Source organism: Aplidium turbinatum, chromosome 14, assembly GCF_918807975.1.
Source record: "Aplidium turbinatum chromosome 14, kaAplTurb1.1, whole genome shotgun sequence".
Lineage (NCBI taxonomy): Eukaryota > Metazoa > Chordata > Ascidiacea > Aplousobranchia > Polyclinidae > Aplidium > Aplidium turbinatum.
Genome location: NC_137485.1, coordinates 8,133,464 through 8,151,148, shown reverse-complemented (window position 1 = coordinate 8,151,148; position 17,685 = coordinate 8,133,464). Strand labels below are relative to the sequence as shown.

The 17,685-nt window shown below is 37.7% G+C and overlaps 3 protein-coding genes across 3 annotated transcripts; all 3 read left to right on the top strand.

The window, feature by feature from the left end:
• Positions 1 to 9,356: 9,356 nt before the first annotated feature.
• LOC145782789 (U1 small nuclear ribonucleoprotein C-like) lies at positions 9,357 to 10,603 on the top strand. The gene has a single exon (XM_082594554.1). The coding sequence runs from the start codon at positions 9,439 to 9,441 to the stop codon at positions 9,841 to 9,843; it is 405 nt and encodes a 134-aa protein (XP_082450680.1). The 5' UTR covers positions 9,357 to 9,438; the 3' UTR covers positions 9,844 to 10,603.
• A 2-nt stretch (positions 10,604 to 10,605) lies between these two features.
• LOC145782788 (mortality factor 4-like protein 1) lies at positions 10,606 to 11,599 on the top strand. The gene has a single exon (XM_082594552.1). The coding sequence runs from the start codon at positions 10,656 to 10,658 to the stop codon at positions 11,580 to 11,582; it is 927 nt and encodes a 308-aa protein (XP_082450678.1). The 5' UTR covers positions 10,606 to 10,655; the 3' UTR covers positions 11,583 to 11,599.
• A 23-nt stretch (positions 11,600 to 11,622) lies between these two features.
• On the top strand, positions 11,623 to 15,995 carry LOC145782787 (tubulin-specific chaperone C-like). Its single transcript, XM_082594551.1, has 3 exons — positions 11,623 to 13,156; positions 13,479 to 13,743; positions 14,323 to 15,995. The coding sequence occupies exons 1-3, from the start codon at positions 12,661 to 12,663 to the stop codon at positions 14,615 to 14,617; spliced, it is 1,056 nt and encodes a 351-aa protein (XP_082450677.1). The 5' UTR covers positions 11,623 to 12,660; the 3' UTR covers positions 14,618 to 15,995.
• The last annotated feature ends 1,690 nt before the right edge of the window (positions 15,996 to 17,685 follow it).

The window sequence follows — 17,685 nt, the reverse complement described above, 5'->3', positions numbered from 1 at the left end:
CGAAACGAAACAAGAAGCTGTATGTAGAAACAAAACAAAAGATTTAAACTGGACTAGGCTATTATTATTTTGAACAGCCTTGTTATTTTATATCAGCCTAACTTATTGTTTTTACTTATATCCATGTGTGTAAAAATCATCTTTTCAGAAAATCAATGTCAGTAAAATCTCTTTTTTTAAATAAAACAATTTCGACCGCTCTTATGAGTTTTTTCTGAATATAGGCTTTAACTTTGATAATAGAATGCTGCTCTCTTAGTCTTATCTCGTGAGCAGCGAGTGTAATTTAGAGTATTCTGTCTAAAGCTTCTGCAGTCTACCTTTTTAGAAACTTTCAATCTTTGCCTATAGGCCTACTACAAGAGCTTCCAGCAGTATTATCCGAGTATTATTGCTGCAGATTAAATTGAATTCTTTAGCTAGTTTTAATGTTTTCAATTTGAATTCTTTTTTAGTTAACAGAAAATTCGAAAATGGCGGCTCGGATCGATAGAGAAATTTATTTTTTAATGGAAGTTTTCTAAACCATTAAAAGCTTCTATCGTTTTCATTCTTACTGTTGAAAGCTTTGTGTGGATTGGCGACTTACGATTTCTATAAAGCGTCCGACTCTATGTCCTTCTGTAAGCTTTGCCACTGAGTGAAGTCCACATACTTTTTCAGCCTATTGATCCGACAAGAAAATATATTGGTTAGTCGGTATTCTCTATTGAATTTTGACTTGGTATACCATTGTTGCGTTGGTTGAATAGAAAATTAGGGTGAACTGAAGTCAACACATATGATTAAACATGGCGGATTTGATTGTCATAGGCAATGACGTAGTTTACCAAACTTTCATTTCAAACAAAGTAAATAGTTTATAGGTAAGGACCTATCTTTGCAAATACATCAACTTGTGGCATAACTTAAAGAAATACCAATTAAAGTAACAAAAAGACCAAATTTTAAATTCAAAGTGTTGTTCACTCTCTTGACCCCTTTAGTTTCAATCAATGTTCATTTAGGCGGTTCACTCAGATACCAGTTTGATTACAAATTATCATTTATACTTTTTTGTTACGTTTTATTTTTCACGACATTTTAACTTACTTTAAATTTTCATAAAGCTACTGCGATTGTTCCTAAAAGATTGCGCAAGTGTATTAATTAAGATATCGAATTATTATGTTTAGCACAGTAGGCTACAAAACAGCAATATGTCAGTTTTTTAATGAAAACCTGTTGGCTTAAAACAACGGTTCAAAAGTTGATTGATAATTTAGACTTTGGCTTAAATTAAAAAAATTCGGACAAATTAGTTTGCAGTAAAGCGAAGACGAAATTATATCTCGTCATTAGACCGGGCAATATGCCAATCCATCACGTGCAATTTAATTATCGAAGTTATTGCGACTTTGCGAGAAGATGTTGTCATCGTGCCAAACCAAGTATCGGTTTCAATCTTGTCCCAATGTTTGCGTTCTAACCTAGAAAACAAATCAACCGTTTTTCACATTGATTCAACGTCTGCAGACGTTAAATCACAGGGTTAAAGCACTGTGAAAAACGCTTGATTTGCAGTCTGGGAAATGTGTTTTTTTGTAGCCTAATTCAGAAAAAAATGTGTTCTCTTTGCGTCGATTCATCATTGCTACCTGGAACAATAGTGCGGTGGAATGGCGCAACGGATAAGGTGTTGGCTTTCCAATTATGCAAACCTGGTTCGACTCCCGGCTTCAGTTGGTTGTTGAAAAAACACCGCTTCCCTCTACCCAGGGTGTAGTAAATTGGGTGGACGTAGTTGCTGAAGTAAAGGCGGCCAAGAGAAAGGAACTGGCCACCCTATATCTCCTTAAAGCAGAAGGTTTAGTATGATGAGAACCTTTCCCCAAAGCTCAGTATCTGAGTAAGGGACCTTTACCTACCTACCTAGCCTACCTGGAACAATGTCTGTGGCGAATATAGGATCAGTTGTTCTTTTCCATTAGGAAATTAAAAATAAAAACAAACTAAACTGAAACAAAGTTATGTTTTGAAACTACTTTACACCATCGATGACTTCAAAGAATTGGAACAGTGGTCTTCATCCATTTTTCGCCCTTGAGAACTGATACTGCTATGCAGTGATGTACGCGGTCGCGCATACAAAAAATATTGACGCTGTCAGCGTAAACGCAAACGTTCGAAAAATCATACGCCGTATGCGTCAACGTAACTTGTAAAAAAAAGTTGGCGGCGTCAGCGTCAGCGCATACACTAGCGTAATTAGGTGCCAAACATTCACACGGTATAAACCACTCGAAATAAACAAGTTTTCTTTTGAACTTCCACGAAGAAACACAAGCATTTGAAAGTGTTCATCTGACATTTTGCTGTGTTTTGGTTCCAATATGTCTTTGCCCATTGCAAACATTCTTTCAACTGCAGCGTTGGAAGGTATTGGCGTGTTATAGCGAAAAAAATACATTAAAAAGTATGCGTTGACGCTATGTGCTAAAAAACCGCAAAAACTTTACGGCGTAGCCTCAAGCGCAAACTATCCAAAAAAATGTGGCCACGAGCGTTAGCGTAAACAAAAAGTAGGCTATACGCCGCAAAAGTCTGCGGCGTAGAATTTGCGGCGTATACGTACATCTCTGCTGCTATGACATGAATCCTTGTGAATAGTCATTGATTACGGTATATCATTGATTCACAATTAGCAGGGCAGTGCGAGCACCAGCCTACCCTCCCCCTGAAATTCATCTGTGGGTCCTTATTTGTTAGTGTCGGTGCCTGAAATGTTTCTGAAGCCATGGGGTCGTGAATTCCGATAAAAAAAAAATATGACGCTTTGACTCCACAGACTTTTTGTTTAATTGTTTCACTTAATTATTGAAAAAAATATTAGACCTGCCACGGCCACTACTAAAACACGGCCAAATATGTTGCTATTTGGGAAAATTTCTAAGAGTCTGAGTTATTGCAATCATAGCCATGATATCCTGTCATTTTTCCACTTACAGAAGTATGTAAAACCAGCAACATTTGCATTTTGACATATTTTTGGCTTGTTTTGCCAGAGATTAGATATGTATGTTAAGCACAATTTATGCAATAATAATGTAAAATATGTAAGACTTTCCAGCTGTATCCTGGAGGTAGTGTACCGACTGCTGTCTCACATCTTGTGCACCCGCCACATATGCAGTGCAGTTCTCTTAATTCAATTGTTTAGCCTACTGTACTTTCAAGTTTCAATTATTATTTAATTAAGATGTGAGACAGCAGTCGGTACATACTTTGGCCCCAGTCAAAACGACGTTGAAACGTAGATGAAACGTCGTGAATGATGAATAATTAGGTTATGATGTAGTGACTGAAATTGAATGCTGGGGCGCAACGGTAAACTTCAATGATAGTCAAAATTACAAGTGTGGTAGAATTAAGTAGGCTACACAAACAGGTAAGCTTCCATGGCTGTCCATGCCCTGCCTACGAAGAGATAGGACTTGGCATTCATGGAAGCAAACCAGAAAGGTAAAAAGGTACATAGGCTAAGCGATGCGCGCGCACGGTTGTGCGAAACAGGATGTCCGAGAGTCATACTATTAGTTCGAGTATTTTGATGAGGGAGGACGAGACGACAGCAGTTGATTTGGAAGTTCGGTGATGTATGATGAGCACGACAGCAGTTGATAAGCAGTTCAGTTAGTAGTCCATTGATGGATGACGAGCACGACAGCTGTTGAGTTGTGAGTCCGTTGATATAGGACGAATATGACAGGAAAGAGGCCAGCTTGTATAGTTGCAAGCTATGTGACATGCAGTCATTGGTGTTGGCGGCTCGCAAATAGCGGCACTGGTTTGGTTGACGTCGTGGTGTGCTTCTGACGTGGAGAAGGCTTGAGACGTCGCGGTGTGCTTCTGACGCAGAGAAGGCTTGAGTGATGAACGATGCAGCAATTGCACGTCGAAGGTGTGTCGCAGGAAGTAGCGGCAGACATGGGGTTGACCATGTTGGTTGCGTCGGCGGCTGTGAATAGCCGTATTGAAATCATCTCCGTGGAGGCATCTCATGTTGAGGTATGTGATGAGGGACTGTGCAAGTCGTGGAGAACATGGGGTGCTATGGTGCCATGTTGGAGTGTTCTCATCAGTGAGTTTGTCGTGTCATCATCGTGGTGCTGTATTGAAGTCCCTTGAAGTCTCGCATCCCATCTCGCAACAGCCGTGTAGGTGGGCGCCCCTGAAATGAAATTGAGACAGAGTAGCGACCGCTAAAAAAGTGAAACATAAGCAGTCCAGACAGTTGAAAGCAAATAGCGATGCATGCAGGCATACAAGTTGTTGAATTTACAAGGAATGAGGTGGTCATGGCGGCAAATGCCGGCTGATGATAGGTAGGAAAGTAGACATGAAACTATGAGAGTCGTAGTATAGGTACTGAGTAGGCTCAGCACTCATTAAAAAAAGCGACAAACACGAGCATAAAAAGTTGTTGCAACGCCACGTGACGGTAGTTAAATGAGTAACTGTAGAATGGAAGAATAGATGCAGTTTTGACTTCTTGTCCAGGACGGTAAGCTACAGAATGGATGCAGTTTTGACGTCTTGCCCTGGACGGTAAACTACTGAATGGATGCAGTTTTGACGTCTTGCCCAGGACGGTAAACTACTGAATGGATGCAGTTTTGACGTCTTGCCCAGGACGGTAAATTGCTGTGATAAAATAGCGGCAAGCGCAGGCTGAAGCGGTGTACAAGGCTGTGATGTAGGCTACATACCGAGATAAAATCGGTAGGCTGACAAGTGAGTTTGAAGCGTATGAAACAATGCAGTAGGTGTAGATAGCGTTTGACATAAAAGATGGCGTTTGCTTATCGACATAAATGCTGGGTAATCAATAAAGAAATCCTTTTGAGGAGCAACTGTAGTGCTTGATCTATGTATTCAGAATGTTAGCTTAACCACTTCTGTTACAGTAGTCTCATGATACAGTCGTTAGGTTTTTTGTAAAGCAGGATCTTTTGCTAATAGCCATATTTTACTTACAAAATTAAACTTGTCGAAAAACAAACGAATTAAAATTTAAATTAACACATCAAATGAACAGCTTACAACATACAATTCACAAAAAATCCTTGATATTTTAAATGGAACATGCAATTACACCAAACGATACTACCTCCAGGGTGCAGTTGAAAAGTCTTACATATTACATTATTATTGTGTAAACTGTGCTCAACGTACACATCTAATCTCCGGTTAAACAAGCCAAACATATGTCTGGGTGCAAATATTGCATGTTTTACTTACTTCTGGTAATGGGAAGATGACAGGTTTATCATACCGTAGCTATATGTTACAATCATAGGCTATGATTGTAACAATTCAGACTCTTAGAAATTTCCTCAATGATCAATGCATTGTAGCCTATATACAAACTGATCGATGGATTTTTTCTGTTGTTTCAACAAAACGTTGACCCGGGAGTGGTGAGATTTTCTCTAACTGTAAACTTAAAACTTGGAAATAAGGAAGTACCTTGCCTAAATCAGATTTAATTTTTTAAAAACCTCAAAATTTTTTTTTGTATACGGTACCTAACGTTTGGCAAGTAGACTGTTGTAAAAACTATGTTTTCTGACATCAAAAAGTTTTTTTGACATACCGTATAGCCTACTTTGTGTTTATCAGAATTACGAGAAAGGTTTATTTTTTTCTTTGAACTTTGTAGCCTACCTCTTTGCAAAGAAAAATTATATTGATGCTGTTTTCGAATAGCGGGATATCACCATCTTTTTTGTTGGTAACACTTTCGATTTCTGTGGTTGAGAATGTTGCTTAACTTGCTTTCAATGGCAAATGCTACCGAAAGATAGTGAACTTGTTCTCCCCGCTAGTTCACTGGTTCAGCGCTCGATTCAAGATTAAGCGGCTCTGGTTCGACTTTCGGGGTGCGCGCTTGAGCAACGCTTATAGACAGAGGCGTAGCAACCGCCCTCCGAACCCTCCGATCGGAAGGGGCCCCGCAAGGAATGAGGGCCCCTCCGCCAAAGTTTTTGGAAGACTATCGAAATACAGGATATAACCACGTGGTCACAAATGCACGCAAATGGCAGAGCTTATTGGTATTGAGCAAGTGTTTTCAAAAAGCACGGTGCGATGTAGGAAGAGAATGTCTGGTTACGAATGTGTTGATGATTCGAGTCGTCTTTTTGCAGAAAAAAAATTCAAATCGCAATTTTTTCTTGTTCTCACTGATCAGGCCATATCTTCTATTTCTTCGCGCTTTGACCAACTCGTGGAGTGGTACAAGTTGTTTGAATTTCTGCACAACGCTAGATGCCTGAAGAAATGTCTCAGAGAAAAAGGTTGGGTTGGTTGGTTTTGAATCTTTATTCTCGGACTGACAAAGCCTTGGTTGGTTATTCCTGGTAGTTTTGCATGCTTGTAGAGGCTCTTGACGTAGGGCCTAAACCCTGATACCGAGATTGGCAGAGTGAAGTTTTCCGATTATTGAAGTGTTGTTGCCAGGAAATTATCCATTTCCTAGGTGCCACTGAATGGAGAGCAGTCCTGAAATGCGTTGCTCAAGCGCACACTTCGAAAGTCGAACTTGCGCCGGTGGTCTTGAGCGGGCACGTAACCACTTAGCTAACAGGGTGGACAATGGAACTGGACAATCACTGCAAAAAAATAAAAATAAAAATGGGAGACATTGATGCCAACAAACTAATAATGGAATTGAATCGTTTTATTTATGTCATCGAGAAAGAGAGAGGACTTGTCACGGCAAGCATTTTTTTAACGTAGGCTACAAGAACAGCTTTCAGGAGGTATAGGCTATCCGAATCTTTGCATTTGCATCAGAATTCTTCTAATCGACCACACAGTGGTGGGCGCAGCTAATGTAAAAGTTAGCTTTCAACAAAGAAATCAACGGATTTCCAATAAATTTACTTTCCCTAACTAGTCCACTAAAATTTCTAAATATTAGCGGAAATGCTAATCCACTAACCAAAGCGTTAGCTTCGCTAATTAGCGAAACTGTGCCCTCTACTATGTATACATAATGTGAACCCTGCATATTGTGTAAAATAAATACCACAATCCAGTTTTTTTCCGTTGTAAGGGGCCCCGGACTTATGTTCGGAGGGAGCCACGTTCTTTGTTTCTACGGCCCTGCTTATAGAGCACTGTTCTTTATTTAGCGGTAAGCCTACCTGGTGGATGAAATAATTCCCTGGCAACAACAATTCAATATCGGAAACTTTACTTTGCTAATCTCGGTAACTGGCCCGGGGATATCTAAAGAAGGGGATACGAAGGCTTTTATTACGTCTGACAATAGAAGGGCTTTTGTTTATCGTAAATAATCTGTGTTTATCGTAAAATGACAATTGACATCGATAGTAGTTTAATAAATCTTGTTATGATAACTTGCATTGTGCTATTAGCATCAGGCCTGTATAATCACAGCATGCTCATGGTTGCTTGTTAATTCAACTACCCATATACCGTACCGGTACTTGCTTTACATGTAGCCTACGGCAACTAGGCTTTGTCAAAAAAGCCAGCTTACTGGTAACTTTTCAACTGTCTTTGTAAACAAATATTCTTTAAATATGCTCTACGTAACATTTGCTAACTGTCTTCTGTAGCTCATTATACCAGCTGCACTACAAAACTTTCTATGATTTTAAAAAGAAACACATGTTTAAAGCACTACAAACTACCGCCCTGGTAGTGTCATTAGAATAAGGCAATCGCTTCGAGCCTGCGTATCCCCTTCTCTAGATATCCCTGAACTGTCCCTACGTCAAACACCTCTAAAAGTATGCAAAACTACAAGGAATAACTTATCAAAGTCTGAGGATAAAGATTCAAGAAACCAAACCTAGCCAATGTGTTTTAAAGTTGAAGTTTTGGAGAGATTCTGGAATAATTTAGTTCGGTGCGACTGGCAACACTACTCAAGCCAATTTTTTAGTTTTTCTGGAACTTTCAAGTTTGAAAAGTCGGAGACGGAGTTCAATGAAAGGTAAAATTTAACAAAATTTGGCGTGACAGCTGAGGAGTTTGCAAGGGGATCATTTTTGGTAATTTTTCTACATTTATTTTCAAGTTGACAATAAAATGGCCTAGTAATATGACAACTTCTGTCTTAAAATGTGATGCATAGCCTATATTCTAAAAATCTAAGGAATGTCGCCTTAGGCTTTAGACAGAATTGTGTGCAGTGTTATTCGAAATTAAATTTCATCATGAAATCAAGGAGATGTTTTATTTTTTAAATATAATGATTGTAAGCAGTGAATTTTTTGTCCAACCGTAATCTGAATCAGTATCGGTAAGCCTAGGGCAGTGGTTCAGTCAAAATTAAGTTGCATATAGGTCAGTAAATTCCAGTCTCAGTCTCTTGCCACTTAAGCATTTAAGCAATACCGGTATCTCTTAATCCACACGCTTAACTAAACTCAGGGATATCTATAACTACGGGATTGGAAACTCTGCGAAACTGAAAACCATTTTATACACCAGTAGGGTCACTTTTCTTTGTGCGCTGCTGTGATAAATAATCACATAAATTGACCTCAAAGGGCAGCAAGTAGTAGACTAAACGAACAACCAAAAGTGTAACAATTAATTCACCTGCTGTAAATTGTAAGGTCCACGCTCGCCTGGTATGTTTATTTGTTTGTATTCCATTAGTGCAGTCATGTTGTAGCCTATTTTGTTTGCTGCTTAAAAAAATTCCAGAATGACTGTTGGTTTTAGTTCTGATGATATCGTAAACGAATTGGTTTCGTACTGGATTGGTCTGTGAACAAGTTGATGATACAACAGCATATTTCACTGATTGCTGAACACTCCTCATTTACTTCTGATCCGATTTGCAGTACGCAAAATGCTAAAGAACAACAACAGGCGGTTTTTGGACTCGTTGCATTCATTTATTTTTTAGATTCATTGTTTTGTTTTCTAGCAGCGTAAATGTACTTTTATACAACAATTAAGTTTCAATGGGAGTGTATTTTGTATTATTATAGTAAAATCGAATTTTGTATATCTTTTGGTCGGTATTTTATTTTGTTAATCTTTCTGTAGTCGTAGTAATGTGATGACCCTACTGATGTATAGCACTGGATAAAGTTTCCAATCCCGTAGTTATAGATATCCCTGACTAAACTACTTGTATGATTTGAACAAGTAAAGCTCAGTTTCATGGTAACATGTTCCTGTGGTGAGATACGGTATCTCTGCAACAGGTCAGCTGTTGTCAGTTGTCTCATGACAGGTCGGATATGACAGAATGTTGTGTACCCTTCAATCTTAGGTTATTTGCAATATACCAGTTAGACTATAAAGTTGTTTTTGCCAATTATTTTTGACATGCTATTATCTGTTAGGTGAAAAAACTGCATTTTTGATAAATTTCTGGCCTGCAGCACAACTAATAAGCTTGACAATATGCCGAAGTACTTTTGTGATTATTGCGATGCATACCTGACACATGACTCACCATCAGTGCGCAAGACTCATTGCTCTGGAAGAAAACACAAAGATAACGTAAAAATGTACTATCAAACCTGGATGGAAGAGCAAGCCCAAGAACTCATCGATAAGACCACCCAGGCCTTTCAGAAAGGACAAATCACAAATAATCCATTTGGACCTGGAATGGGAGGAGCAGCTATTCCACCACCTAATAACATGATGGGTGGCCCTATGGGACCGCCTCGTATGGGAATGGCACCTATGCCCATGGGTGGACCAATGATGCCAATGAGAGGTCCTGGCCCAATGATGATGCCAATGCGACCAATGGGGCCACCGGTTATGATGATGGGTCCACGTCCTAATATGCCAATGTAATTTGAGAGCTTTCTAGCTTTAAAGTGGAATTATCAATTTATAAAAGACTATTTAAAAGCAGAGAAATGCAGATCCAACAAATTGGACTTTAGAAACTGAACGTCTTTTTCTTGTGCATAAAGTAATGAATTGTACAAGATTTTCTACTGGTTTTTCAAGAAAACCTGGATTTTTTATTGTCATTGGTTGTAAAATGTTTTTGGAAATTGTTTCATAGACAATATTAAATGGCTACTACTTTTGATGATGGTGTTTTTATATGTGCAAGATAGCAGCTTGATGTGTTGGTTTATTTATTATGCTGCCATGAATGATGAAATAGTTGTTAACTTGTACATCATGATTGTAACAGAATGACATGCATCATTTCATAATTGTTAAAACAAAATGTTTGAGGTTCAATAAACAGTGTTCTGGAAGCTTTTTTAAGTATGTATAGCTTGAATTAAATTCTTATTAAGTTAGGTAATATAATATGAAATTTTGAATTATGCTACTATTTGCATGTAAAGAAAATTGCTCATTTACTATTTTCATGTAATTTGGGAAAACATGTAACTTAGCAGCAGATACAAATTGTGGTCATGTCTTATGTTTATACAATGCATTGACATTTTTGCATTGCTGTATAATATTGTTTAAAATTTCCTTGCATTTTCAAAAGTATTCATGTCACTATACCTTCTGCATTAAATCTCTTACATCATAAAATACAAATGTAAAGTCTCGTAACTGATTTTCTGTTTCCTTTTTTTAGGAAGTAGCATATAGTACATTTAAAAATTTTCTGCTTGCCAAAATCTTACTTTGTAATGGCATCCAAAGTAGCTAAGTTTTCTGATGGAGAACGGATATTGTGTTTTCATGGCTCTCTGATGTATGATGCAAAGTGTCTCAAGACGGAGTTTCGTGATAGTTACAAAGAATTTTATTATTTTGTGCATTACAATGGATGGAATAAACACTGGGATGAGTGGGTACCAGAAACTAGGGTCCTTAGATTCACTGATTCTAACAAAGAAAAGCAGAAAGACTTGATGAAACAACATGGAAAGGATAAGACAAAAAGAGGAAAGCCTACAAAGCCTGCTAAAGTTGAAAATGGGAAAGAAGTTTCTGACAAAACAAAGAAATTAGAGCCAGCAACAACTTCAGAACCAATGAAGAAGAAATCAAAATCAGAACCTTCTGTTGAATCTAAGGAGGCATACATTGCTAAGGTGGAAATTGATGTCACAATTCCAGATGGTTTAAAGCCTGTTTTAGTTGACGATTGGGATCTGGTAACCAGACAAAAACACTTATTTCAACTTCCTGCAAAGGTTACCATTGAAGATATATTGAATTCGTATGTAGAAAAAAACAGCACTGGCAGTTCTGTTGAAAAGATCAGCTCTCTGCAAGAACTGATCGCTGGTGTTAAAGAATATTTTAATGTGATGCTGGGCTCACGACTTTTGTATAAGTGTGAACGTTTACAATATAATGAAATATTAGCCAAACATCCAGACTTAACAATGGTACAGATTTATGGTATGCCTCATCTGTTACGATTTTTTGTAAAAGTCGGGGCCATTTTATCTTACACAGACCTCAATGAACGCAACATGACCTCATTAGTAAGTCACATGCATAAGTTTCTTGATTATTTAGAAGAAAATGTGTCTTTACTTTTTAGCAGCGATGACTACACATTGTCTGTAAACTTCCAAAGGAATGCTTCCAACAACAGTTCTTGAGATTTAAAAAAAATTTTGTATATATAGTATTTATGCTGTCATGAATATTACTACTGAGGAGTACCTAATAACTATTGCTGGAAACATGGCAGTTTTTGCAAGCACTGAGTTACAGCGTATTTCAAATATGGCTATATGTTCACATTTCATAACAAAAAGCCAGGGCATTGATATTGTTAGTTTCTGCATTGCATTCCACGACCAATCGACCATAATAATATTGTAGCAAAATCTGTTGTTAATGGACTTACAAGCGTTCTTATTTGTTTAACAATGCAAGTACTACACAAACAGATTTTCTTACTTTTAGCGATGTGCTATTTTGGAGACCTGCATTCTTTAATTATATTTCAATGAGTGCAAGCAGACAGAGAAACACAATTTAATGTTTATGCCAACATTACTAAGTTTAACAAGATCAACATTGAACAGATACTGTTGCTAAGTTGGAAGTTGTGGGTACGTACATGCAAACTTTGCAACCTGCTGTGCCTGATTGCACAAACGTTGCAAAAAAAAAATTTTCTCACAGTATTGCTTGACTGTGACAAACAGTTTTGTTTTATTTTGGTAGCTCTGGTACTTTTTATTGCTTTCACTGCAGAAGGTTGCTCTTTGCTCTACATGGCTAACTCTCATATTATGCATATACATGTTTTATGGGTTTAATGTTGAATGTATTACTTGAAATATTGTGATGTCTTACTGACAGTTTTGTGGGATTATTTCAGATACAAATCTTTGTGCACATGAAAAATGGCATTGCAAAAAAACAGTTGCAATTTTTTTATCACTGCCTTTTGCTTGAAAAATTCCTACCCTAGGACAAAACATTACTGCTTCTGTATGAATGTTGTGATCCAATGTGTCTTACTATATTATACCTGGTTTTATAATTTGTTTTTTTTATACACCTTTCTTGTTTACAAGACGTTTTTTGCGTAATTTCATGCATTTTTTAAAATTTTAATGCCTTTTAATAATGCAAGTATACATTTGATAAAAAGCTATATATTTTTGCTTACAGTAATCAGAAATTTTGCCGTGGTGTTAGCTGCAGTTTTCTGAAAAGTTTTCCATGGCCACTCAAGCTCCACAGTCTTTGTTAATAGTGGATGATGAAATCAATGCTAAAAAGAAGGGCGGTAAAGATGAAGTGAGGGAAAAAATGGATAAACGCGACCACTTGCGATCTGTAGAAATGCATCAGAAGCGAGCAATCCGAGAAGAATCAAAAGTTACTGAGGAGAAGTCAGGTTTTTTCACAAAACATTTTCAAGAAGAACTTCTGAATTTGCATAATATGGTCAAGTGTCAAGGGCTTTCTTCTAACGATCGCCCTTCCGTTATTGAACACTTTGATGTTATTACCACGTCATACCAAAGACTACAGAAGTTCTTCAATGATTCCATCATGTTTTTGCCTAAATTTGAATCTCGTAAAGCCCAAGGTCAACTGACAGAGTTGCTGAAGTTGATCGATCAAAAACGCTCAGAAATGCTTCCGAAAAAGAAGTTTGCATTCAAATCCAAGTCCAAAGCAGCTTCTGGAGCCACCAAAGATCCCATCAAATGTAATCATGGCATGAATGTAATGCTTGCTCTGGGATTTCAATTTCTAGTGTTACATGCAATCTAAGTTTGTTTCCACTTCAAGACTTATCTCTTTCTAATAAGTTAGCTTGAAATTTTTGGAATTAATTCATTATATGGTCACACTCTAGTCTCACTTAGACAATTCAGACGACGACCTTATAAAACACTAAAGTGCTTGTCCGCGATGACAAAAACAGAGCCATATAAAAACTATTTCTACATCATTATAATATTTTGTATGTTGTTTAACCATCATAAATCTGAACATTTAACCAAAATGTTGTTTCTTTAACTGCTCAGCTGACATCGCTTGCTTAAAAGAAGCTGCCGCTCAAAAATACGCGTCAAAAGTGGCGGAGTTGAAAGAAGATTGTGTGCTGAGCGGCAAGAATGGGGAGACCATCACCATGAGAGATGACGAAGTTAACAAGAAAGATGTGTCCTTGTCACAACTCAACCATTGCGTGGTACATATCTATGGCGCGCCCGGAACTGTTCATATCACTGACGTCAACAATTGCACCTTTGTGATCGGTCCTGTGTCGGGATCGGTCTTTGTTGAAAGGTTTGTTAAATTACATTTTTCATGAGCAGGAGCGTTGTTAGCAAAAAAGCACTCCCCACGATAAGCTAATATTATGATACAGGGCTTTTTATCATATTTTGTGTCAAGAATACGGTGCATGAAAGTTTGGCCAATGGGCACATGTTAACTACCAGTTAACATGTACTATTGTACCCAAAGACAATCGATAACATGTGCCCATTGGGCATACCCCTTCTTTTGGGTACTGTATTATATACTGTATATTACATTAAATTACATAAAAAGAAAGATAAATGTCCACTAAAAATCAACTTCATCTAAACAACGTACATTGTATTGGTTGGATATTAATGATAACAAGGGTACGTAACTTCCCAGACCTTTGTACTAAGATTCCCGAGACGGAAAAGGTTTCAAAATGTTGACATAAGCTCTCATTTGTTCGGATTTGTAGCTAATATACTGTAGATTGGATCGTTTTCGAAACAAAGGTGATGTCTGTTTAATTCTATCGGTCGCAATCAGCAATGCAAAATTTGTTGCTGAAGATGCTGAATCGTGCACTGAACTGACTTCGCCACTGGTCACCTTTTGCAGGTGCGACGGTTGTACAATCGCCACTGGCTGTCAGCAACTACGTGTACATCATGCCTACAACACGGACTTCTACCTTCATGTTACAAGCCGTGCTATCATTGAAGATACAAAGTCTGTTCGTTTTGCTCCATATAATGTCAAGTACGATGGTTTGGACAAGGACTTTGCCACCGCTGGCCTTGATAGAGAGGTGAATAACTGGTCCTCAGTAGATGACTTTAATTGGCTCGCTATGGAATCGAAATCGCCCAACTGGAGCATTTTGCAAGAAGAAGAAAGACGAAATGACTGGTAGTAGGGAGTCCTTTGAGACGCCGTTTATATTTTTATGTGTTAAAACGTGCAACGCTATATTTACTTGCTTGGCAAGTTCATTCATGCTTTTACATCTCTGCATCATGTTTGCAAGCTTATTTTTCATTGACGTCGATTCGTTTCTGCTCTGAAGTTTGTCGGTTTGCTCAGAAGGAACGCTTTCCAGTTTTTCATATGTAATTTTGACAGTTTAAAGCGAACGATCTATGTACGGTACATTAAGGTGCATCAGATCCCCATGATTTTTATAATTTAACAATTTTCATCTGGCAGTAACCTATGATAAAACTTTGTATCTCTGTGTCTATTTTAAGCCAAAAAAGCTTTCTAGCTTAACCGATTCTCAAGCTATGGATTTTGCCAAGTATAAAGGTCACATGACCTTTCGTAGCATTTAGCCCCCTGGGTGCAGGTGTTGGATGACCAAAATCACTTTGAAAGTTGTTTTTAGGCCAAAACGCCACTTTAAAACGTTTTTTAGATTTGAAAACAAATTTTACACTCTCATCTAGACGCTGTCAGAATCCATATTTTCATTGCTCGTGTAGTCAGTAGAGTTCATTCAAATCTTGTAATATTTTACACAATGAATACATTCTAGGGGTAGTACAACTTTAATACATTGCGATGCGAAAAAAATTATAGGAGAGTTTGATGCATCCTAATGTACAATGCACAGCTGATGTGAACATGTAGGCTATCAATGTATCCGCTCCGTCTTGCTGCACTGTGGTTATATTTTTATGTATTTTCCCGAAAAGTTCGACGAGTTTTCCTTTTTGTTTTAATTCTTCTAAAGCAGTGTTTGTCTTGGTGCTCAATGAGTGTCAACGTACGAGTACGAGTTTCGTGTCAACGTTTTTTTCTTTTCTTTTTCTAGCGTTGCAATGCAACATTGCGATTTTCATATTAAAACGAAATTTGATACCGATTATTATTTTTGCTGAACACTTGTCAGCCCGAATAGTACAGTAAATTGGCAATTTTCTAGTGCGTTTTGTTTTCGTTTCAAGTTGTTTACTAAAAAATTTTTTTTTGAAATGAAAGCTAAACAAAAAGCTTTACCAAAAAATGAAATATTTTGCTTTTGAGCAGTCCCAGATAGTACTTTCAATTGCCACTTTGCATTGTCGGATTTCGCAACAGAACATCACAATAATCGAAACTCCGGTCTTTATTGTATATTGCCAACCTTTGTAGTGAATTCCTTTTTATTTTGCTGTTGGGCGTAAACACGCGACAAACAGGAAAACTTGAAGTTGTACATTTTGACTTCTTGATCATAATAATTATAAATATTCATTTAATAATTCCAAATCAATCATTCGTTTGTGAATAAAATTTTGTTTATGACGTTGTTTCGAAACGCTTGTTGATTGGAGCTAGCTTGAACTAAAAGAATGTGTCTCCAAAGAGATTGTGACATGAGCCGAAAGGAACCTTCCACCGATAGAAAGGACCCCAAATATGACAAAATTTATTCGACATGGAAGGGTTACCCAGGCCAAATTTAATTACCTTTGTGTGTTATAATTTCCAACCAAACTTGTGATAAATGTTGCGCTACTATAAGGTCTCAGTTTTGCCGTACGCCTTGCTTTCCTCAGTGGTTAGTGCGTTCGCATCTGAATCATCAGGCAGTCCAGGCATGGGTTCGATACCTTGTCGGATCATACCAAAGACTTTTTAAAAATGGTACTGAATCTAATTCCTGCTTGGCACCGAGCAATGGAGTGGATTCGGGTAATAATGTACTCAGTTGCGCCTCTATGCGGCTGCATTGATACTGTCTGCTTTATGAAGCACAGTAGAGCAACGCATTCTGCGATGGATACAGCGCTATATAAAAGCAAGCGTTATTCTTTTTATCCAATGCAAAGTTTCTACAGTGGTCTTCGGTAGTAAGCTTGAATAAAACAAGCAAATTTATGAGACAAAACTCCAAATGTAAACTCACGAAAAAATGGTAGAAGCGACAAAACGTGCTTGTGACCGAAGTAAGTTATTAAGTTGAAAGAATTTGGCACGATCGCAACATCTTCAGAAAAATTTAAGATAAAAAGCGAAATGAAAGAAAATGTTACAAACTACAACAGCCCATAATATAGCTTTAGCTGATATTTTTAAGAATCGTAAGATTAAACATTTGCTATGAAGATCGGCTACGGTGCGTTATCAAGAGTGCTGATGGTCGTGAGGGGAACACATCTTGATGCGCTTAGCTCATAGCAAGGCAGGCAAAGAAATCCTACCACGGGCAAAGCCTATTCAAGTGCAACGCACCAGGTCTTGCACGACTCACAAAATAGTTACAACTTGACGGCACGAAATAATGACAAAAACAAACAAGCAAAAACAACATCATCATCTTACGGAAATACAATTATCGCCAGGGAAGTTATGTCTTGCAGATATCAGCGTGCTTTGATATAAAGTTACGCCGATAAAGCGATAATTATAAGACCCCAGGCAGCTAAACTCGCCACCTCTACATCGATCCAAGGTCAGCAAACGTTGAATCAATGCAAAAATGACAGGCCCCAATAGCCAGGATGTAGTAGTGGCATGTCACATTGTCACAGTAATATGAGAAAGTTGGGTTACCGTATGTAGCCTATTACGCGTTAAATAAAAAAGTAATCCAATTCGGCATATTACGTTGAAAAAAGTAGCAGACATACAAACTGACAATAGCATGACGATCCGGTGTAACGGTCCTGGAGTGACCGCAGTCCAAGAGTTACCAAGGTTGCCAAATATAATTAATTATTTCTTTTTATGAAAATTATTGAAATTCTTACTGCTCAAAAAGTTACATTAACAATTTTAAGCATTGTTTAATCTTAAATGAAAAGGTGTGCATTAGTTTTAGAGCAACTACTCAATTAAATATAGTTCAACAAGACAAACTCTCTACCGAAGCTCTATCAATTCTATCTATCACATCAGCTATCTACCAAAGCTTTATCACATGGCCACCGCTTCACCGAAAGATGGCGAATTTGGTAAAGTTTTTGTCTGGTGTCAATGGTTTGGAAGATATTTGCT